General features: G+C 44.3%; 1 protein-coding gene across 4 annotated transcripts in view; it reads left to right on the forward strand.

Annotated features, from left to right (window-relative positions):
* The window catches only part of tpp1 (tripeptidyl peptidase I), a 57503-nt gene that overhangs the window by 10845 nt on the left and 22856 nt on the right, over positions 1-23802 (forward strand). For all 4 annotated transcript variants that reach the window (XM_067991857.1, XM_067991856.1, XM_067991854.1 and 1 more), the window contains exons 3-10: positions 2193-2332; positions 3347-3497; positions 6997-7118; positions 14716-14894; positions 15620-15818; positions 19823-20011; positions 21787-21859; positions 23274-23391. In XM_067991857.1, coding sequence (XP_067847958.1) covers positions 2193-2332; positions 3347-3497; positions 6997-7118; positions 14716-14894; positions 15620-15818; positions 19823-20011; positions 21787-21859; positions 23274-23391 — 1171 coding nt within the window. The remainder of the gene's footprint in view (positions 1-2192; positions 2333-3346; positions 3498-6996; positions 7119-14715; positions 14895-15619; positions 15819-19822; positions 20012-21786; positions 21860-23273; positions 23392-23802) is intronic.

A 23802-nucleotide genomic window follows, 5' to 3' on the forward strand; every position in this document is an offset into this window, starting at 1 on the left:
ATAGAATCATAGAAAGGCTACAGCACGGAAGGAGGCCATTTGGCCCATCGAGTGCATGCCAGCTCTGTGCAAGAGCAATCCAGCTAGTCCCACTCCCCCCGCCCTATCCCCATAGCCCTGCAATTTTTTTCCTTTCAAGTACTTATCCAGTTCCCTTTTGAAGGCCATGATTGAATCTGCCTCCACCATTCCCTCTGGCAGTGCATTCCAGATCATAACCACTCGCTGTGTTAAAAAAAAAAGTTTTTCCTCATGTCACCTTTGGTTCTTTTGCCAATCACCTTAAATCTATGTCCTCTGGTTCTTGACCCTTTCGCCAATGGGAACAGTTTCTCTCTATTTATTCTGTCTAGACCCTTCATGATTTTGAATACCTCTATCAAATCTCCTCTTAACCTTCTCTATTCCAAGGAGAACAACCCCAGCTTCTCCAGACTACCCATGTAACTAAAGTCCCTCATCCCTGGAATCATTCTAGTAAATCTTTTTTGCACCCTCTCTAAGGTCTTCACATCTTTCCTAAAGTTCGGTGCCCAGAACTGGACACAATACTCCAGTTGTGGCTGAACCAGTGTTTTATAAAGGTTCATCGTGACTTCCATACTTTTGTACTCTATGCCTCTATTTATAAAGCCCAGGATCCCGTGTGCTTTTTTATTCGCTTTCTCAATCTGCCCTGCCACCTTCAATGATTTGTGCACATATACCTCCAGATTTACATCTCTCAGTTCCTGCACCCCTTGGTATGAGATCAGAAGCTCAGCTCCGTGTCTCTTAGAACATCGTGGTTGCAAACAGATTGGTTCAGTGGCCAAGGAGAGGAATGGAATTGATGGCAAGGGTACGGAGTTTGTGGTAGGAGATAAGACGATGGCCTTAATCTTACCAATATTCCATTGAAGGAAATTGTGGCTCTTACAAACATGTCAGAGAAGCAATTTGACAACACAGAGGCATTGTAGAGATTGAGAGTAATAGTGGGGAGGTGGAGCTCGATGTCATCACCATAGGTGAAAGTTGACCCCATGTCTTTGAATGATGTCGTCAAGGGACAGCATGTAGATGAAGAGGAGACCAGCGATAGATCCTTGGGAGACTCAAAGAGGTAATGGGCATGGGGATGGGAGATGCTCCTGGCTATGATTGTATAGCTGAGAGTGGAACCAAGTGAGAGTAGTCCCACTGAGCTGGACCATGGTGGGGAGGCATTGGAGAATGGTGTGATTGACCACATCAAAGGCTTCAAAAAGGCCAAAGAGGATGAGGAGGGAAAATGCACCACAGCCACAGTCACAGAGGATGACGTTCATGACGTTGATTAGGGCCATTTTGGTGCTGTGGCAGGAAACCTGGTTGGAGAGATTCAAACAGGGAGTTGCAGGGAAGATGGGCACAAATTTGGAAGGAGACAACACATTCAAGGACTTTTGGAGAGCAATGGAAAGTTATAGATGATGGTGTAGTTTACAAGGACAGAGGGGTCAAGGATGGGTTTTTTTAAGGAGGGGATATTGATGGCATTTTTGAAAGTGAGGGGGACAGGGAACCATTTGCAAGCTCAGATAGCATGGGGGTCAGGAAGGGAAGTTGGGTGGGTCAGCAGTTTAGTGGGAATGGGTCAAGGGAGCAGGAGGTAGGCCTCATGGACGTATTGTTAGAGGGGGTAGGGGAGAGGGGTTTAAGGAGATAACTGATAGTGGAGAAAAGAAGCCAGGGTTACCTTTGCACTCCAGGATGATCCGGAAGTAGTGGATAGTTTTTGACAGAGAACAGTGAGGCCCAATAGCGCTTGATGTGGGCTGATGGGACGGCTAAACCAGTTGTGCGCCAGATGCGCTCAAACCTGTGCCCCTAGCATTTGAGGGATAGGGACCGTTCCAAGGGGAATGAGCAGGATGGGCAGATGTTGCTGTGAACAAAGGCATTAAAGGTGGAGGTGAGGAAGTGGTTGTGCAAGTAGACAACTGTGGAAGTATTGTGGTGAATGGAATTCAAGTGTCTGTTTCCCATTTGAGACAATTAACAACTTATCTTGGATTCCATAAGATTTTACTTGATAAGTCTTCTGTGAGAGATGATATTGGATTTTTAAAATAAATTTGTATGATTTGAATTGTGAATGTGGCCTGACATGCTCCAGCACCTAAAATATTGGACGTACATTCTCTAATGAGTTTGCTGTTTTTCTGCAGTGTTCCTGTAGGGTGGATACATGTAGGGCGGGTATCAGCCTCTGATCAAATACTGCTCACTTTTGCACTGAAGCAGCAGAATATCGACAAACTGAAAGCACTTCTGGAGCGAGTATCAAACCCACATTCTCCCCAATACGGTAATACCCAGAAAAATTTATGTTGCTTATTCGATGTTTTATGTATTAGGAATGCTCCTCAGTCTTTCCAGTGACTTGGCAAGTTTATCCAGTGAGTCCTAGGAGTCTTGGTAAACTCAATGCTAAATATATCCAACCAATGCAGAGCAGCAATCAACAATGCCAATAGGATTTTGATCTCCATAGCCAAAACAATAGAAGATAGGTCGGATCAAACATTACAGTGCTCTGGTCAGATTGCACCTTGAATATTGAATCCAGTTCTGGTCGCCAAGAAACAAGCGAGGCAGACATTCAAGTACCAGAGGCAGTGCAGAGAAGAGACACAAGGCTGAGCCGCAGTGTCAGGGTTCCGAGTTATGAGGAAAGGCTAGAGAGATTTGGGCTTTTCAGCTCAGAGAGGAGGCGTCTGAGCAGCAACTTTAGAGAGGTATACAAGATTGTTAAGGGAATTAAACAAATAAAGCTGGAATATTACTTTAAACTGTGAAAGTAGAACTAGTGGACACAGATCCAAACTAGCAAAAGGTAATTTTAGGACTGATGTGAGGAATGTTTTCTTCACGCAGAATGATCAACGTGTGGAGTAAACTTCCTGTCGGCGTAGTTGAGGCAAAAGGCCTGGAATCATTTTAAGAAACAATCGGATGCTGCTCTGGGAGGGCGGGATGGGGCAAAGGGTTGGGAGGAGAGGATGGGATCTCTCTGGATGGATGAATTAAGATAGGCTGAATGGTTTCCCCAAACTTATATATTTCCAGCATTTTTTGTTTGTATTTCAGATTTCTAGCACTTTTTTTGTTTTTATTTGTAATATTTGAGTATTGCAGACCTGACAAAAGATGAGGAAGTAGAAGCTCAAATGTGAATAACTGACTGACTGATTCTGACCAAGTTGCAGTTCTGTGACTGATCTTTAAAATTATTTTAATGGAAATCACTGCACCTCTGGCTGACTTTGAGAAATGTTTAGATGAGTTCTATAAGCTGAGTCACTGTGTTACTATTTTCTAGGTAAATACCTCTCCTTGGATCAGTTAGCCAGTCTGATTCGGCCTTCAGAAGAGACTCTGAAAACTGTGTGGACATGGCTGAGAAATCATGGTGTCCAAAACTGCTCCACTGTCCAGACTTTAGATTTCTTGAAATGCTTCATGTCTGCCAGGTAAAAAAGAATCTGTGCCGTGTAATGATTATTGCTTGATTTTTTTGAAGGCACAATACAGTAAAATTCCATAATAATGTCTATGGGAGCCATACCAAGGTTTTATAAGGGGAATGTGTATAAAGGGTTCTGCATTAATTTGAGAGCTACAGACAGTGTATGTTAGAACAGAGAACTTTACAAAGATACAGGAACATTTTAAAAAGTTTGAGCAAACTGGATTCATTGACACAACTCAGTAAGCTCTAATCTCCATTGCTACAAAAGTTAGTTACTTCTACCTGAGCTGCTCTTGTGTGTCTCATAGTGTTTGACTAACTTGATTGAGTTCTTTGATGAAGTAACGGAGAGGGTTGATGAGGGTAGTGCCGTTGATGTTGTGTATATGGACTTTCAAAAGGCATTTGATAAAGTATCACATAATAGACTTGTTAGCAATATTAAAGCCCATGAGATTAAAGGGACAGTGGCAGCGTGGATACAAAATTGGCTAAGGGACAGCAAGCAGAGAGTAGTGGTGAATGGTTGTTTTTCAGACTGGAGGGAAGTATACAGTACTGTTCCCCAGGAGTCAGTATTAGGACCACTGCTCTTTTTGATATATATTAATGATCTGGACTTGGGTATAGCGGGTATAATTTCAAAGTTTGCAGATGACACGAAACTTGGAAATGTAGTAAACAATGTGGAGGATAGAAACAGACTTCAGGAGGACATAGACAGATTGGTGAAATGGGCAGACACATGGCAGATGAAATTTAGCGCAGAGAAGTGTGAAGTGATACATTTTGGTAGGAAGAATGAGGAGATGCAATATAACTAAATGGTGCAATCTTAAAGGGTGTACAGGAACAAAGAGACTGGAGGTGTATGTACACAAATCTTTGAAGGTGGCAGAACAAGTTGAGAAGGCTGTTAAAAAAGCACATGGGATCCTGGGCTTTATTAATAGAGGCATAGAATACAAAAGCAAGGAAGTCATGCTAAACTTTTATAAAACACTGGTTAGGCCTCAGCAGGAGTATTGTGTTCAATTCTGGGCACCACACTTCAGGAAGGATGTCAAGATCTTAGAGAGGGTGCAGGAGAGATTTATTAGAATGGTAGCAGGGATGAGGGACTTCAGTTATGTGGAAAGACTGGAGAAGCTGGGGTTGTTCTCCTTGGGACGGAGAAGGTTAAGAGGACATTTGATAGAGGTATTCAAAATTATGACTGGTTTTGACAGAATAAATAAGGAGAAACTGTTTCCAGTGGCAGAAGGGTCGATAACCAGAGGGCACAGATTTAAGGAGATCGGCATGAGAGCCAGAGGCGACAAGAGGAAACATGTTTTAGGCAGCAAGTGGTAATGACCTGGAATGCACTGCCTGAAAGGGTGATGGAAGCAGATTCAAAAGTAACTTTCAAAAAGGAATTGGATAAACACTTGAAGCGGAAAACATTTTCAGGGCTATGGGGAAAGACTAATGGGACAAATTGGATAGTTCTTTCAAAGAGCTGCCATAGGCACGATGGGTAGAATGGCCTCCTCCTATGCTGTACTATGATAGGTTGGCTTTCCTTTCAAAAATGGAAAAGCCAAAATTGATAAAAGGACTTTCCCTCATTAGATGCAATGTGCTTCAAAATCCCTCAGGTCACGATCCCAGCAGTTACATTAGGATTGTGCCTAATGGTCCCCTCTAGCCTGAATTTGCGAGGTCAGTGGGAGGGAGGCTTACTAGCTTGGGACAGGACTTTGGCTGCACCTCTGGCACCCACCTACCCCATACTAAAGGCAGTTCTGACTGTGTACCATCCTTAGACGGGGAGGAAGGGTTGTCCAGGTCCCCTACCTGACCCGGTAATCGTCCTTTTGGCCCTCTGAGCAAAGAGTTCAATTTGGCTTCATTTTTAAATAAATAAATAATTAGCGGTGAGCCCAGATTGTTTTCCTGGTCCATACTTCACTGGTGGGGCCCGTGTACACCAGTATAGAGGTCAGTCTGCCTCCACTCATTCGGCATGTCGGCTGCCAGGATCAGGAAAGGGAACTCCTGGCTTAGGGAGTCCCAGCCCCTGACACCACATTTGCCTTATAAGGGACAAACAGAAGTTCTTGCCCATTGCAAGGCAGTGAGGAAAATTCCAGAAACAGCACATACCTTGTGTAATATTTGCAGGGCTATGGAGAAAGAGCAGGGAAATGGGACTAATTGGATAGCTCTTTCAAGGAGCCGCGCAGGCACAATGGGCCAAATGGCGGCCTCCTGTGCTGTACCTACAATAATACTATGATAACCGGGTTGCTGGTCTCCTGCCAGAATCCCCATGATATTTCAAGCTCAATTGCTAACAAAACTGCATTATTACCCTCCTACACTATTAAATGTAGTTAATTTAAACAATGCTGTTTTTCAAATTGCAACCATTTCAGTTGATAATCACATTAAAATGTTTTTCATGTACTTCATCGCATATTGACAGCTTTTAAATGATATCCACAGCATTTTACTCATTTGCAAGTGTTGCTCTCCAACTGCTGTTGAAATCAGTCATTTCAGTTGTTTCAGTGCAGGTTCGTTTATCAAATGAAATTCTCTGCAGGGTTTGGAATCTGCAGAGAGGGTAACAACAACAACAGGTATTTTTATAGTATCCGGCATATAGAAGGACATCTTAGAACACTTGCAGGGGGGAAGGTGGAATGCTGAGCAGGAGGCAAGAAAGGTTAAAGAGGATTGGTTTTTAAAGGGGTTGAAGGGAGGGCAAGAGATAGCAGGACAAAGTGTTTTTGGGAGAGCGGTCTAAAGAGTTAAGAGCGGAGTGACTGAAAGGACTGTCCTCGAGGGGGGAGCAGAAAATAAGCAGTAATCCCGAGTCAGAGGAGGAGAGGGTGCAGGTTGGGACATGGGAGATTGTTCAAGTAAAATGAGGCAAGACTGCGGAGGGATTTGAAAATGAGGATAAGGAGCTTGAAATTGCTGGTTTGGGGACCAGAGGGACAGTGGAACTTGGCAAGGACGAGGTGATTAGTGCATGGAACTCAGTGTGAGAGAGGACTCAGATCACAGATTAACTGAAGTTTATGGAGCGTGGTTGGCAAGGAGAGCATTCAAGAAATTATTTCTGATGGTAATTAAGATATGGATTAGGGTTTTTCCAGCAGAATAATAAAGGTAGGAGCACAAGTGAGAATATTCCAGAGGTGATAAAATGCAGACTTGGTAACTTACTGAATGGGATAAGAAGGCCAGCTCAGGATCTAGCAGAATCCTAAGGTTGTGTGCCACCTGGTTCATTTTGAGCAGGCAGCTAAGGAATTTAATGAACCCAGGGCCAGAACCGCAAGCTATGACTTTGGTTTGCCAGCATTGAACTCAAGAAAAATTTGGTTCATCTGTGCCTTGATCACAGTCAGGTAATTGGATATTAAAGCAATGTTTATCCTTTACAGTTCAGGGGCTGTTACTGAATGAAGACATGGAATTATTCTGTTTTTCAATCTGTGTTTCAGCACTGCTGAAGAGCTTTTGTCTGGATCAGAGTTTAATCGATACACAAATGGCCATCAGACACTGATACGATCTCTGGTTAAGTACGAAATCTCTGAAGAAGTGGCTGAACATGTCGATTTTGGTGAGCTGTTAAGACAGCACCACCTTGTATAGTGTTGTCTATTAATGTTAGAATATAATGTCATGTATTTAAAACCTTTCTCTGATGGGTTAATTGTTTTAGTTGGCCAGACGTTTTGTTTTAGTCAACCAGATGTCTGATACAAGTGTTTTAAGAGTCACCAAACCAAGCTACTGAGAAATCCTCACAGGTAGAGTTTCTGTTTCACGATATGGAATACTCACCCTCTCCCTAAGGGATACACCCCACTCACCTCAGTCCAGAAAGCTTAGGTGCTTGTTGACCGAGCCAAGGCTTATGGATCCCCAAGAGTACTAGAGTTTAAATAGCCAAACTCACATAGCTTACCAGCATAGGCACTTTAAGGCTTCTGCTGCTTGTCCAGCCAAGACCATCTTACCCATTCAACACCAGCTCCAGATAACCCTGCAAGCCAAATCCCTGGTCTGAATGATGGGTCCTGTTAATGAACCACACTGCCTGGTCAATCATCAATAGTTCCCTGGAGTGCTGTGGACGTGTACTGGCTCAGGGATTGGATTACTGAGTCTTCCGTAGAGGGTTTACATGGTTCCAATTTTCCATTGTCAGGTGTGTCATTTTGGAGCCATCTCAACTCCAAAGAAACCCCACTTACCTCCTGCAGCCCATACCCACTAGATAGATAGTCACTAGTTGGTTATTAGATAGCTGACAAGTGTGAATTTGTAAGCAAGAAAGAAAGAACTTGTATTTACATAGAACATTATTGTATCTCTCAAGGCCCCAAAGTGCTTCACAACCAATGAATTACTTTTGAAGTGCAGTCCAGACGTGGCAGCCATTGCAAAAAGAGCAATGCGATGAATAACTAGTTGATCTGTTTTTGTTGGTGATGATAGTTGAGGGAGAAATGTTGGCCATGGTACCGAACCCCCATGCTGTTTTTCGAATAATGCCTTGGAATCTTTTACATCCACCTGAACAGCTGGATAGAGCCTTAGTTCAACATCTCCAAAAGTGCAGCTCTCCCTCAATGTTGGTTGATTCTTAATTGCCCTCTGAAATGGCCTAGCAAGCCACTCAGTTGTAAAATCTCGCTTAAAAAAAAAGTCATAATAAGAATAAAACCGGACGGACCACCTGGCATCGGACCACTAGGCACTGGACACGACAAAGGAAAACCAAGCCCAGTCGACCCTGCAAAGTCCTCCTCACGAACATCTGGGGACTTGTGCCAAAATTGGGAGAGCTGTCCCACAGACTAGTCAAGCAACAGCCTGACATAGCCATACTCACAGAATCATACCTTTCAGCCAACGTCACAGACTCTTCCATCACCATCCCTGGGCATGTCCCGTCCCACCGACAGGAGAGACTGACCAGAGGTGGCGGTACAGTGATATACAGTCAGGAGGGAGTGGCCCTGGGAGTCCTCAACATTGACTCTGGACCCCATGAAATCTCATGGCATCAGGTCAAACATGGGCAAGGAAACCTCCTGCTGATTACCACCTACCACCCTCCCTCAGCTGATGAATCAGTCCTCCTCCATGTTGAACACCACTTGGAGGAAGCACTGAGGGTAGCAAGGGCACAGAATGTACTCTGGGTGGGGGACTTCAATGTCCATCACCAAGAGTGGCTCGGTACCACCACTACTGACCGAGCTGGCCGAGTCCTGAAGGACATAGTTGCCAGACTGGGCCTGCGGCAGGTGGTGAGTGAACCAACACGAGGGAAAAATTTACTTGACCTCGTCCTCGCCAATCTACCTGTCGCAAATGCATCTGTCCATGACAGTATTGGTAGGAGTGAACACCGCACAGTCCACGTGGAGACGAAAACCCGTCTTCGCACTGAAGACACCATCCAACGTGTTGTGTGGCACTACCACCGTGCTAAATGGGATAGATTCAGAACAGATCTAACAGCTCAAAACTGTGCATCCATGATGCGCTGTGGGCCATCAGCAGCAGCAGAATTGTATTCCAACACAATCTGTAACCTCATGTCCCGGTATATTCCTCACTCTACCATTACCAACAAGCCAGGGGATCAGCCCTGGTTCAATGAGGAGTGTAGAAGAGCATGCCAGGAGCAGCACCAGGCGTACCTAAAAATGAGGTGCCAAGCTGGTGAAGCTACAACTCGGGTCTACATGCATGCTAAACAGCAGAAGCAACATGCTATAGACAGAGCTAAGCGCTTCCACAACCAACGGATCAGATCAAAGCTCTGCAGTCCTGCCACAGTCGTGAATGGTGGTGGACAATTAAACAACTAACGGGAGGAGGAGGCTCTGCAAACATCCCCATCCTCAATGATGGCGGAGTCCAGCATGTGAGTGCAAAAGACAAGGCTGAAGCGTTTGCAACCATCTTCAGCCAGAAGTGGATGATCCATCTCGGTCTCCTCCCGATATCCCCACCATCACAGAAGCCAGTCTTCAGCCAATTCGATTTACTCCACGTGATATCGAGAAACGGCTGAGTGCACTGGATACAGCAAAGGCTATGGGCCCCGACTGTAGTACTGAAGACTTGAGCTCCAGAACTAGCTGCACCTCTAGCCAAGCTGTTCCAGTACAGCTACAACACTGGCATCTACCCGATAATGTGGAAAATTGCCCAGGTATGTCCTGGCCACAAAAAGCAGGACAAATCCAATCCAGCCAATTACCGCCCCATCAGTCTACTCTCAATCATCAGCAAAGTGATGGAAGGTGTCGTCGACAGTGCTACCAAGCAGCACTTACTCACCAATAACCTGCTCACCGATGTTCAGTTTGGGTTCCACCAGGACCACTCTGCTCCAGACCTCATAACAGCCGTGGTCCAAACATGGACAAAAGAGCTGAATTCCAGAGGTGAGGAGAGAGTGACTGCCCTTGACATCAAGGCAGCATTTGACCGAGTTTGGCACCAAGTAGCCCTAGTAAAATTGAAGTCAGTTGGAATCGGGGGAAAACTCTTCAGTGGCTGGAGCCATACCTAGCACAAAGGAAGATGGTAGTGGGTGTTGGAGGCCAATCATCTCAGCCCCAGGACATTGCTGCAGGAGTTCCTCAGGGCAGTGTCCTAGGCCCAACCATCTTCAGCTGCTTCATCAATGACCTTCCCTCCATCATAAGGTCAGAAATGGGGATGTTCGCTGATGATTGCACAGTGTTCAGTTCCATTCGCAACCCTTCAAATAATGAAGCAGTCCGAGCTCGCATGCAGCACGACCTGGACAACATCCAGCCTTGGGCGGATAAGTGGCAAGTAACATTCATGCCAGGCAATGACCATCTCCAACAAGAGAGAGTCTAACCACCTCCCCTTGACATTCAACGGCATTACCATTGCCGAATCCCCCACCATCAACATCCTGGGGATCACCATTGACCAGAAACTTAACTGGACCACCCATATAAATACTGTGGCTACAAGAGCAGGTCAGAGGCTGGGTATTCTGTGGAGAGTGCCTCACCTCCTGACTCCTCAAAGCCTTTCCAACATCTACAAGTCACAAGTCAGGAGTGTGATGGATTACTGTCCACTTGCCTGGATGAATGCAGCTCCAACAACACTCAAGAAACTCGACACCATCCAGGACAAAGCAGCCTGCTTGATTGGCACCCCACCCACCACCCTAAACATTCACTCCCTTCACCACTGGCGCACAGTGGCTGCAGTGTGTACCATCCACAGGATGCACTGCAGCAACTCGCCAAGGCTTCTTCGACAGCGCCTCCCAAACCTGCGACCTCTACCACCTAGAAGGACAAGAGCAGCGGGCATATGGGAACAACACCACCTGCACGTTCCCCTCCAAGTCACACACCATCCCAACTTGGAAATATATTGCCGTTCCTTCATCGTCGCTGGGTCAAAATCCTGGAACTCCCTTCCTAACAGCACTGTGGGAGAACCTTCACCACACGGACCACAGCGGTTCAAGAAGGTGGCTCATCACCACCTTCTCAAGGGCAATTAGTGATGGGCAATAAATGCCGGCCTCACCAGTGACGCCCACATCGCATGAACGAATAAAAAAAAAATGTGCTCAATTTCTTGCATGGGGCTTGACCTGACTCACAGGTGAGAGTGCTACCACCAAAGCCAAGCTGGCACTTGGTAGACACCAAAGTCTGATTTACGTATTTTATACCCAGCTTGCAGGTAACAACTTCTAGCAGCCCTTGGCCCGAATCATATTGTTGCAATCTCAGCTGTCTAATGAACAACCTTCTTTCAGTATGGTGGAAAGATCTATACAGTGCAGCTTCTGATTTGATACCTACATTGCTGTTCTAGATGTCTTGTGCCAAGCTTACTTATCAACTGCTCATTCCAGGCCCTCATATGAGGAGCTTTGGCAGAGGCATGCTGAACGTCAGACTGATTCTCCCTCCAAGGAGGGAGAGGTCAGTACATGGAAATACATAGAAGTTACAACATGCAAACAGGCCATTCCACCCAACCAGTCTGTGTTGGCGTTTACCCTCCACACGATCAAATAGTTCCAATCACATTTACCCAAACTGCCCCCATATCCCTTCAACCTCTTCCTTCATCCACCTATCTAATCTAATCTTGAATGTTGAGATCGTTTCTGCCTCAACCATTAACCCTGAAAGTTAATTCCACAGCCTCACAACTCTCTGTGTGAAGAAGTTTCACACATCAGTCCTCTGGCTCATATTCAATAAAGCCCTGAAATATGGACCTCGATAGTAACAACCCACCTCCCCCCCCCCCCCCCCCCCCCACGACGGGCGGGAAGAGGCCGGGGGGTGGGGGGTTAAACCCTAAAAAACCACAACCCGCCACGTACAGCTTGCTGCCATTTTTACGGCAGCGGGTAGCGTGGTGTAGGAGTGTCCCACAATGAAATCGGGAGCCTGATTTAAATTTAACTACTGCCACTTGGGTTTCCCAGGGCTTGGAAACCTGGCAGTAAAATGGAGGCCAGAGCTGCCGGCTTCAGAAGGTAAGTGCCATTTATAACATTCCTTGTGGGCCAGGAAGAGCAGCAGTGCTCCCTCCCGGCCCCGCAAGGAAACATTCAGCCTCCCTTCTGGTGATCGCTGCCCTCCGCCGCCCCCCCACCCCGGCCCCCTTCCCAAGTCTGCAGCCTGACCAACAATCACAGCTGAACCCTCCACCCCAAGCCCCGATCTGCAGCCTGCTCCCCTCCCGATTGCCGGAGACCATCCCCAAGGTTCCCCGGCTGCGGCCTCCTGCTGCTGCTGGTTTTTCCGCCCAGCCAGCCTGTCAATTTGGCCGGCTGCTGGCAGGAAACGGAAGAAAAAAATTATAATAAGGCCCTGCTGTTAAATTTGGCAGAACCTCTGCGTCCCGTCCTTGCTGGGTTTCCCCCGCACCCTCCCCGCCTCCCCGGGGTCATAATTTCTAGGGCCTCTGCAATTTCCTCCATCAACTCCTTCAGAATCCTAGGATGTATCCTGTCAGGCTCTGGTGCTTTGTCTTCCCTTCGCTTAACTAACTTATCTAAAATGTTCCTTTATCCATTCACAATGTTGCTCATCTCACTCTCGACCACTTCTGGATTCACCTTTTCTCCGATATCCTTCTCTTTGGTAAAAACCGATGCAAAGTACCTCTGCCATTTTTTGATCATCTTCTACAAATCGATAATCCATGGCATCCTAAGTAGTAGTTTTCTTCTTTAATTGAATATACTTATTCTGTACCTTTGCTATCTCTGTGTGTGCCAGTTTCTCCTTCGACCTTACCTTAGCTAGCTCACTCCTTATCTTTCTAAAATCTGGTGTTCTAGTTTTTGTCCTGACTTTTCATGGTTGCTGGTTGCATCTTAAATCTTATCACATTTTGGTTACTACTCACCCACTTTCAGCTCATCAACCTGATTTTTTCATTACTCATAACCAGATCTAGCAGCACCTGTGCCCTTGTAGCTCTGCTAACAGACTGCTTGAGCAAAGACTCTTGTACACATTTTAGGAATTCCATTCTCTTTTCTCTGTTTTCTCACTCTCTGTCCCAACCGATAAGGAGAAAATTAAAATCTCCCAGAACTATAATTTGCTTATTTTTTTTTATTCATTCACGGGATGTGGGCATCGCTGGTGAGGCCAGCATTTATTGCCCATCCCTAATTGCCCTTGAGAAGGTGGTGGAGAGCCGCCTTCTTGAACCGTTGCAGTCCGTGTGGTGAAGGTTCTCCCACAGTGCTGTTAGGAAGGGAGTTCTAGGATTTTGACCCAGCGACAATGAAGGAACGGCGATATATTTCCAAGTCGGGATGGTGTGTGACTTGGAGGGGAACGTGCAGGTGGTGTTGTTCCCATGTGCCTGCTGCTCTTGTCCTTCTAGGTGGTAGAGGTAAAGGGTTTGGGAGGTGCTGTCGAAGAAGCCTTGGCGAGTTGCTACAGTGCATCCTGTGGATGGTACACACTGCAGCCACAGTGTGCCAGTGGTGAAGGGAGTGAATGTTTAGGGTGGTGGATGGGGTGCCAATCAAGCGGGCTGCTTTGTCCTGGATGGTGTTGAGCTTCTTGAGTGTTGTTGGAGCTGCACTTATCCAGGTTAAGTGGAGAGTATTCCATCACACTCCTGACTTGTGCCTTGTAGATGGTGGAAAGGCTTTGGGGATATAGGAGGTGAGTCACTCGCCGCAGAATACCCAGCCTCTGACCTGCTCTTGTAGCCACAGTATTTATATGGCTGGTCCAGTTAAGTTTCTGGTCAGTAGTGACCCCCAGGATGTTGATGGTGGGGGATTCGGCGATGGTAATGCCGTTGAATGTCAAGGGGAGGTGGTTAGACTCTCTCTTGTTGGAGATGGTCATTGCCTGGCATGAATGTTACTTGCCACTTATCCGCCCAAGGCTGGATGTTGTCCAGGTCGTGCTGCATGCGAGCTCGGACTGCTTCATTATTTGAAGGGTTGCGAATGGAACTGAACACTGCGCAATCATCAGGGAACATCCCCATTTCTGACCTTATGATGGAGGGAAGGTCAATGATGAAGCAGCTGAAGATGGTTGGGCCTAGGACACTGCCCTACTCATCTCTCTAATCTGACTTCAGATTTCCTCTAATCGATCAAAGTTAGTTTTAAAATTATTTTCTCCAGCTCCTTTTTTTAATTTGTATCTTCCCACTTGCCCATCTCCACGCAGTGGGTGACGTGCTCCAAGGTCCCTAGTAGTGCATATTGCGTATGGTAGCTGTGGCACACCTACCATACGCAATTCTCCAATAATCCACCTTCTCAAGGGCAATTAGGGATGGGCAATAAATGCCAGCCTCGCCAGCGACGCCCACATCCCATGAACGAATTTTAAAAAAAGAAATGGCCACTGTATGGTGTACCAGAGCAGCCCAATCCAACTTTGTGTAGCATTGCCTCACTCAGCCTCTACTTAGCACCTGCCTTCCTTTGATGCAAAACACTGGAGCTCTCGTGCACCCATCTACAACAGCCCATCGTTTCCTAGGGATTTTCTCATCTGATAAGTACTAAGTTCACTTTCACTCTTCACAGTAGGTTTATTTCAGTCATGCAGTGAAGGTGTTAGTGGAAAATATTGCTATCCAGAGGGTAAAGGATATAATTGTTTTTTTTAAATATATATTTATCGTAGTTGGAGGTGTGCACCGATTCCCTTCGCAAAAGACTGTGATAAGCAAGGCGTGGAAAGCTAGCCAGTATACAGAAGCAAACTTTCACATGGGAGTGACACCTGCTGTTGTGAGAAAACGATACAACCTCACTGCAAGTGATGTTGGATCTCATGAGAATAACAGTCAAGCAGTGGCACAGGTATGCTGTCAATCAAATCATATTAAAGCCATTGGTAAGTTGCACTTCAATATAATCCTCTAAACGTCCCTTTTACCTATTAGTTCAAGCAGTATTTTGCACCTGGGAATATGCCTAATGTGAGTTGTGAAGAAACCTGACCACTGTTAAGCCTCAAACAACAGCGTCCTTGGGAAATATTACAGTATTCAAAAGGGGAGAGGTGGACACTGAATAGAAAGCGAAGGGATTTAGGGAGGGAGAGACCAAAGATGTGGTTGAAGATAGAATTGTGGGCGGCTTTTGAAGGCGAGGAGAGAGGTAGCACGGTTTTAGAAAATAATTGAGAAGGGGTTGAAAGATCAGAGTCTGAGGAATGTAAGATGTGAGCTGGGATCTGGGGCTTAAGATTCCCCATAGAGGGTGGAGCAAGGTTATAGAGGAACTTGAAGCCAAATAGTTCCAGAACAAATTGGTGTGAATTGAATAGAACAGACATGCTAGTGAATAACCTAATGAATTATAATGGAGGTCATTTTCCTTTGTTTAAACTGATAGATTTTATATATTTATTTGTTGATTTTTTTTTGTTTTATTTGAAGATTGAAGTTCAATTTTTTGCTTTATCAGAAATCATGCATTTTCATTAAGGTGAAATGATAGAATTCAGTTCAGCTGTTTGTTTTTTAATTGATCTGTAGTATATTTCTGCAGATTAATTGGATCTGAACTGTTTTATCCTTCAGTTCTTGGAGCAATATTTCCACCAGATGGATCTCGCAGAGTTCATGCAATTGTTTGGTAGCAGCTTTGTGCACCACACTAAAGTAGATAATGTAATTGGGTCCCAAGGAGGTGTCATGGCAGGCCTGGAAGCCAGCCTGGATGTAGAGTACATTATGAGTACTGGTGCAAACATAACTACCTGGGTCTTCAGTAATACAGGTAGGTTTTTATTGAATTTGTTTCTGTTCACTAGTGTGATAGTTTAATCATACTATAGTGTTGTGCCCTTCTTGAAGGAATTTTATTTCACTACTTATTCAGCCAAGTATGAGCCATCTGATACTTTAACTGTTGTGGTTTTGGTTTGTTCAAAGCAAAACATTTAGAGCTAATGAAACTTCAAGATACTTCTGCTTTTGTGCAGCTTGTGACATTGATTTAGCCAGTAGTTAGTCATGTGACATTAGTGATATAAAGTTCACATTTATTTGTTACAATAACAGTCTGTTTGGAAGTGAACTCTTGGGCAGGCCAAATAGTTCCTGAACAAATTGGTGTCCAATTGTACGGAAATAAAATTCCTTTGAAACATTATGATTAAATATGTAATTATGAACTTGATAGTAAACTTTCGAAGCAGCCAAATTCCAGTGTAACAAACCTTCTTAGAATATGTAGGACCTTTATTGCTTTATTATCGTCCACTTATAGGAATAAATCCTTGAAAAGAAGATACTGTAAGTCCCCATGCATTTCTGGAAGGAATGATAATTGCTGAACAATTGTCCTATACATATTACAACAACTTCACTAAGAGAGTGAGGAGAGAGATTAGGAGAGTTTTTCTTACACAGCGTTGTTAGATAATTCATTCCTTTGTCACAGAGTAGTTGAGGCAGAGACCATTGCATCTCTTTAGAAAGAGTATATAAGCATTTGAAGAGACAAAGATCGCTGTGATTAATGCCAGAGACTAACTGCTTCCGTTATCGATGACGTGCATGAGCACTCGGGCGTGTTGGGCTGCGCATGCACATTGTAGGTCACATTGTAGGTCACCAACTGCCCTCTCTGCCGTTAACTAAAAGTTGTAAACAATTTTACAACACCAAGTTATAGTCCAACGATTTTATTTTTAATCCCACAAGCTTTCGGGGGCTTTCCCCTTCCTCAGGCGGTGTGGAAAAGACAATTTCGAATCCTTTGCATTTTAAGATCACAGAACAAAGCCTGGTGATTACTGCCCGTTGCCAAGGCAATCACAGTGAGCAGACAGAAAGGTGTCATCTAAAAGGCCACTGAATATACAACCCCCCAAAAAAAAAGAGAGAGAGAGAGATAAGGAAGACAGTCAATGACCAGTTATATTAAAAACAGATAACATTTGTTCGCTGGTGGGGTTACGTGTAGTGTGACATGAACCCAAGATCCCGGTTGAGGCCGTCCTCATGGGTGCGGAACTTGGCTATTAATTTCTGCTCAATGATTTTGCGTTGTCGTGTGTCTCGAAGGCCGCCTTGGAGTACGCTTACCCGAAGGTCGGTGGTTGAATGTCCTTGACTGCTGAAGTGTTCCCCGACAGGGAGAGAACCCTCCTGTTTGGCGATTGTTGCGCGGTGTCCGTTTATCCGTTGTCGCAGCGTCTGCATGGTCTCGCCATGCTCACTGTGATTGCCTTGGCAACGGGCAGTTAGCACCAGGCTTTGTTCTGTGATCTTAAAATGCAAAGGATTCGAAATTGTCTTTTCCACACCGCCTAAGGAAGGGGAAAGCCCCCGAAAGCTTGTGGGATTAAAAATAAAATCGTTTGACTATAATTTGGTGTTGTAAAATTGTTTACAATTGTTAACCCCAGTCCATCACCGGCATCTCCACATCACGTTAACTAAAAGCGCAGACTGGAGAGCGAGCACCTAATGCCGATGCAGGTAGCCATAAGGGAGGAAGAATGCAGAGCCCGGAGGGGGAGGGAGTGAATGTGATCCAGGACTAAGTGGGAGAAGCAGGGGGTGTGAGGAGGGGGAGAAGCAGGGGGGAGCAGCAGGGCAGGGATAGCAGAAGCGGGGGGGGATGGGGGGTGGGGGGGGGGGGGCGGGGGGAAAGCAGAAGCAGCAGGCGAAGGGGAGCCTGTAGGAAGCAGAGCACCAGAGGAGAGGAGTAAATGTGATCCAGGTCTAAGTTGGGAGGGGCGGGGGGGGGGGGCGGTGGTGGTGGTAAGAGAGGGTGAACGTGGTCCAGACGGGGAGATGGATCATGCTCTCCCCCCTCTCCCCATTAGACCTGGATCATGCTCTTCCCCCCCCCCCCCCCCCCCCCCCATTAGACCTGGATCATGCTCTTGAGCATGAACAGCAGTGAGTTAATTTCTTGGAAAGCTCGGCACATGCGCAGCAAATGACGTAATTGGACGCAGTGTCACTATTCTTTTTGTAATGTAAAAGGTGACCCCGCCCCCACTCTCTACCCAATAAACCTGAAAACAATCCATGACCCACACACTGCCCCACCAGTCACCGCAGTTCTCTCCCAGAGAGTTTAGTTTGACGGAATGATTAGTGACAGTGCGGTACCTCCGGTTTTTGATTGACACGTGATGTCCTCTTTCTGCGCATGCGTCGGGCTACCCAATGACATCACTCTCAGCGAATTCTAAAAAGCTACGGCTCTGCTACTGATGTCATTTGCAATTACGTCCCCCTCACCCATTCTTCTTGAATGAAATGCGTCCCACTAAACCAACCTTGCAGCTCAAATTATGTAAAATAGTCGATGCTTGTAGATTTGTCAAATTCAGTTTCAGAAATGGTTACAGCATCCAGCATGATGTTGCAGTGCCCGTTCATGGTGCCACATATTTGAAGGGGCCCACAAGTCACTTGCTAGGTTGGCCTGGTGTGGAGGGTTTTCAGAGTCAAAGCGAGTTGGGAGGCTTTAAGTGTGTAAAATACATGGAGAACCTTCAATATAGTTTGGGCACCTGCACTCAATACATACTCAAGCATATTTATACACTGTAGCTAACGCTCAGCTGATTAAGGCAATGAGTATCTAAGACATAAGGACCAGAAAGGTCCCAGGTTTGATCCTGGGTTAGCTCATCTCAGCTGGGATGCTGATAGGGTTACTTAGCATCCCGAGTTAGGTAGAGATTCTGAAATTTGTAAATGTTTCAAAGAAGCTGATTGGCAGAAGGATTAGAGGGAACATGAGGAAAAACTTTTTTACCCAGAGAGTGGTGGGTGTATGGAATTCGCTGCCCGAATTGGTGGTAGAGGCAGGGACCCTCAACTCTTTTAAAAAGTACCTGGACCTGCAGCTAAAGTGCTGTAAGCTGCAGGGCTATGGATCGGGTGCTGGAAGGTGGGATTAGAATGGGAACCTGGTTGTTCTTCGAGACGGCTCAGACACTTCTGTGCTGTATCTTTTCTATGGTTCTAACCTGTACATCTTCCCCACCCATACATGCTTCAGAGTGGTTTTGTATCATTTTTCATGCTCATCCTATATTGACATTATAACTAGAAGACCTGAAAAACCTTGGTGGGTGCTATAAATATAATCATTTTGGGGATGCGTGTGCACAGGTCAAAGCCTCAGATTGTGTCGAAGTGATTTAACCTCCCTTAATGCTGATGTGTTCAGCCTCATGCTGTTCTTCCTCTTCTGTGGAGAGGAAGTTCCTATGGTCATGCTTTAGCTGAATGCAGATCAATGTACTAGTGGGAAACAATGGTCTCTATGTGGCAGCTGTCCATAGCTGTGCACTAGAAACCAGCAACTCAGCCCAAGGGTGGACCCAGGTCCTGTAGCCACATTTTAACGCCATGTGGGGCCACATGTTGGTAGGTTTGAATTTTGCACATGACTTCTGGCCTCCGCTTGCCTTTGTGGGTTTTAAGATTTGGTGTGTATAAAATAAGATTATTCTGACATTAGTCAATTCCTTTCCATCCTCCACACACTCGTGAGATTAATTTGTGATACACTGTAGCTAGATTGAGCAGAACTGATTGTCAGGAATGTCCTGCTGGGCCTTCCAGTTTGTTCATATAAGTAGCTTCAGTATTATATTATTTACTGTTCTTTGGGTATCTAAATTTCACCCTACTCTAAACTGAACAATTTCTTAATACTTCACTCCTTGAAATGTTTGCAAATTGTCAGAACAATTGCAGGGAAAGAGTTGGCTATTGTTGATCTGTATAGTAATTTGACCCTTGCAGGAAGGCATGAATCCCAGGAACCCTTTCTGGAGTGGATGATTTTATTGAGCAACATGTCATCTATTCCATGGGTCCACTCCATCAGTTATGGAGACGATGAGGACAGTGTGTCTGTGGCATATTTGGAGCGAATCAACACCGAGTTAATGAAGGCTGGTGTCCGTGGACTCACAATACTGTTTGCTTCTGGTAAATATTTTTCTTTGATGACAAATTGCTTTTAAAGCAAGATTTTTTTTCTTTGATTTTAAACCTGTCATCATATGATGTACTGGAACTAGGAACTGAAAGTGCCTTTTCTATAGATTCGTCACAACTTATCCTTCAACTATTGTTTCATTGGCCCTGTGAATGCTGAAAGAAATAGCAAGAGCTGCATATTTTTTACATATTTCTATACATTTATTAAGAAGTTAAATGTGCAGAACAGAACATTTGAAACTTGTTCATTTTAGATTATTTGGCGTGCTACAAGTTTGAAATTAAAGATGGTCTGCTTTAATTCTACTAATGAATAGTATATTGCTTTTTGTACAAAAATCAGTTTGGCTTTTAGTCTAAAGATCCATACAAAGAATAATTGGAAAGCATATTTATCCGCTTCTGTTTTACAATCAAACTGCAGTAGTTTCTTAACTACACCACCCAAAAGGGTATATTTTGTGTATGTGTTTTTTGGTGCAATACTTCAAATGTTATTTAGAAGATGCAGTAAAGATTTGAGTGACTATCAGAACTAAGTATGTTTTTCGCTATAGTTCTATTAATAAATGTAAATTAAAAATAGCAAAAATTACTAAAAGAACATAAAGGCTCTTGTTAGCCTAAATGACTACAGATTAGCTAAGGTCAAAGGTACTAGAGCAAATCTGTGTAAATAAAGATCGTGTTTTTTTTACCAGCTTGTAGTTTGCAGCTAAAATATAGCATGGCTGGTTATTGATATGTTCACAATATTAGTATGGATGAGGAAGGCCATTTGGACCATTTTAGCTCATCCATCCAGAGAGAAAACCCACCGTCCTTATCACAGTATCTGGTCACTTCACAGTTTGTGCTTCCACTATCCTACGTGAAAATACATTCCACGTGTCAATCAATGTGTGAGGATCTTCCTAATATTAGCGCTAAATTGGCCTTTTATAAGTTTGAAGTTGTGACCCCTTGTCTTCTTGTCACTGTTTAATTTAAAAGTGTTGAATTACCTTTTCCATACTGTTTAAGATTTAAAATTTTCTTTATGTTAATGCATTGCCCTTCTTTTCCTGTTAAATGTCTGCATTTTAAGAATGAGCAGCCTGAACTGACAAATTTCCTATCTTCATTTGCTGTTATTGTTCAATTACTTTTCATAGTAACCTGAGCAGTGAAATAATTATAATTAGATCGAGTATTGCTATCATCTCAAGTGATTATAAGCACAAATAACACATAATTGGCACTTAAATTTGAAATGGGAAAGGGAACATCTTTTGGTAAATAATGGTGCTTGTTTTATGTATATATAAATAAATCCCTTTCATCAAATGTTCCAGAGTATCGATCTGGAAAAATACATTTCAGGGCCAATTTTAAATCCACACCCCGCCTGCTAGGGACGGTGTGGGTAGGGTCAAGCGGCTTTGCACTGTTCCAGAGGCATTGCTGTCCCCACCATTTGTACTTGCCTAAAAATCAGGGACAGGAAGGCTGTCTGGCCCAGAGGAGTGGGAGGCTAATTTAAATGGCAGTGTTGCTTCCCAATGATATTATCAGGACACTATTCCCGCCCCGAGTTAAAATCAGCCCTTTCATTTTCGTGGAACTGGTAAGCATTGAGATGGGAGATAAAGTTCAGCATGTTACTTAGTTTCTAAATATACAGCATAATAGAGTGATTGCTACATTATGTAAAAGTTGTTAAAACTGATGGAAGGGGGGTAATGCCAGTTAAAGTTCTAATTCTCACTTCCCTTGTGTGATAGGTGATGATGGTGCAGGCTGCAGAGAAGTTAGCAAAGGCATAAATACCTTCAGACCAAGCTTTCCTGCATCTAGGTAATGACTCAATACACTGTGTAGCTTTTTTAATGAGTATGTATGTAGTATTCCACTACATACTTTGCAAGATCAAACACTTACATATTCTAGCTAATGAATATGCATTTTTCATATCTTAACTCTTACTAAATCACAAGTGACTATTAAAATCATTTACACTATATCATTTCATAATCCATTGTTGTTCTCCAGGAACAACTCATTTATGCTTATATTAACATTTATTCCTTGGTAAGCTGGATAAAGCTTGAAATGTTGTTGACTTTGCTGACCAAATTAATATATTTGTTGCAAGAATCATTTGTGAACTCTTGCTAAATTAGAATTAGTAATAAATCAGAGGCAGCATATTGGCACTCCAGTGCAACGAAGAGTTGGGATCCACATTGATGCTCATTATTTCCTGTGCTCAGCCGAGCCAATTTGGGAAATCTCGAGGCGAGGTTCTCCACAGCAAGGGAACCAAAATTAGAAAGGGTTGTCACCCTGATCTATACACAGCACCTAGTTGCAGAGCTACATTGACAGAGGCCTGGTAGAAGGAGCTGGCCATGTTGTGTGTTATACAGAGGAACCTAGAGCAGGAAAGCAGGGAGAGAGGTTCAACCTGCATCCAAAACAGGTGCAAAGTGGACAGGGTATCTGCAGCACCTACCCAAAGCCGGGGTGAGGAGGCCCAAATGATTTTCAGATACAGGCCTCAATTGAATTCAGCCGGTGAGCTGCAGGCGCCAAACAGGCTCTTCCGCTACAGCTCACCAGTTTTGGAAGGATGAAAATCGGCTGGGAGGTTGAGCTTGAGCTTGTTGTGGGGGATGGGAAGCTGACCCCAAAGAACAAGTCAGAAAATCTTTGTGTTGAAGAATCATGCTCCTTCTGGCCTCACAAAAGTCTTTTTTTAAAGAAACATTACCTTTTCCTGAATAGCCTCTCAGTCCTTTTAAAGACCGTTGCTTAGGCCACTCAACACCTGGTACAACTGGGCCTAGCATACGCTCTGCCCATTGGTACATAAAAATTGCAATCGGGGTGCTTCAACCGACATAGGACCCTGCTGTGCATATTTAAACAACCTCCCGCCTGTTTTGAGCAAGAGTGGTGTGAAGGCCTGTGTGAAAATTGAATCAGACAGGCCGTGGGTGTCAGAGGTATTCGGGTGGGTGGCAGTTGAAGATTGGCCCCCACAATGTTTTATGCATTTGTTTCTTATTACATATTTAATCCATTTACTGTACACAGTTTATTTTACAGAAATTATATCTATCCAGAAGGCAACACTTAAAGGTCATTGTCAAATTAATAAAATTGTGGATTTCAAAAAAAAATGCCCATCATAGAGCATGCCATTGGAATGAACATATGATCATTGTGTGAGATACCCAGACATAACTGTTTATAAAACTTCTTTCAGTCCATATGTCACAACTGTGGGAGGAACTTCTTTCAAGAATCCATTCCAAATTACATCTGAGGTGACAGACTACATCAGTGGTGGTGGATTCAGCAATGTGTTTAAGATGCCAGACTATCAGTTAAGTAAACCAGTTAGTCACTAGATTGATTTTTGTTTTACTGAAGGTGACTTCCTAGTGAACAGGTATCCCTAGGCATTGCAGACAAAGGATTCACCTGCGATCGTTACAAGAAGTTGACCCATGTTTCACTAATGTAATAGTGTTGAATGGCTCATCTACTGCACTGTTGCCTGATGGTACCAGAGCAAAGTGGTTAATATGACTTCATGCTACAGCTCTGCAGACTAGGCTGATGTGGATTAAGCTAGCCTATTCTTCATTCTGCTTAATCTTATGATTTATGATTCCAGTGCAGCTCTAGTTAGCTCTATTCAACAAAATTGTCAATCTAATTTTTCTTGGTTTTATGAAGTACAGTAGAACCTCCAATATATGGACCCCTTGAGACTGAAGTGTATCTTTAAC

This window comes from Heptranchias perlo, chromosome 10 (assembly GCF_035084215.1).
Source record: "Heptranchias perlo isolate sHepPer1 chromosome 10, sHepPer1.hap1, whole genome shotgun sequence".
Lineage (NCBI taxonomy): Eukaryota > Metazoa > Chordata > Chondrichthyes > Hexanchiformes > Hexanchidae > Heptranchias > Heptranchias perlo.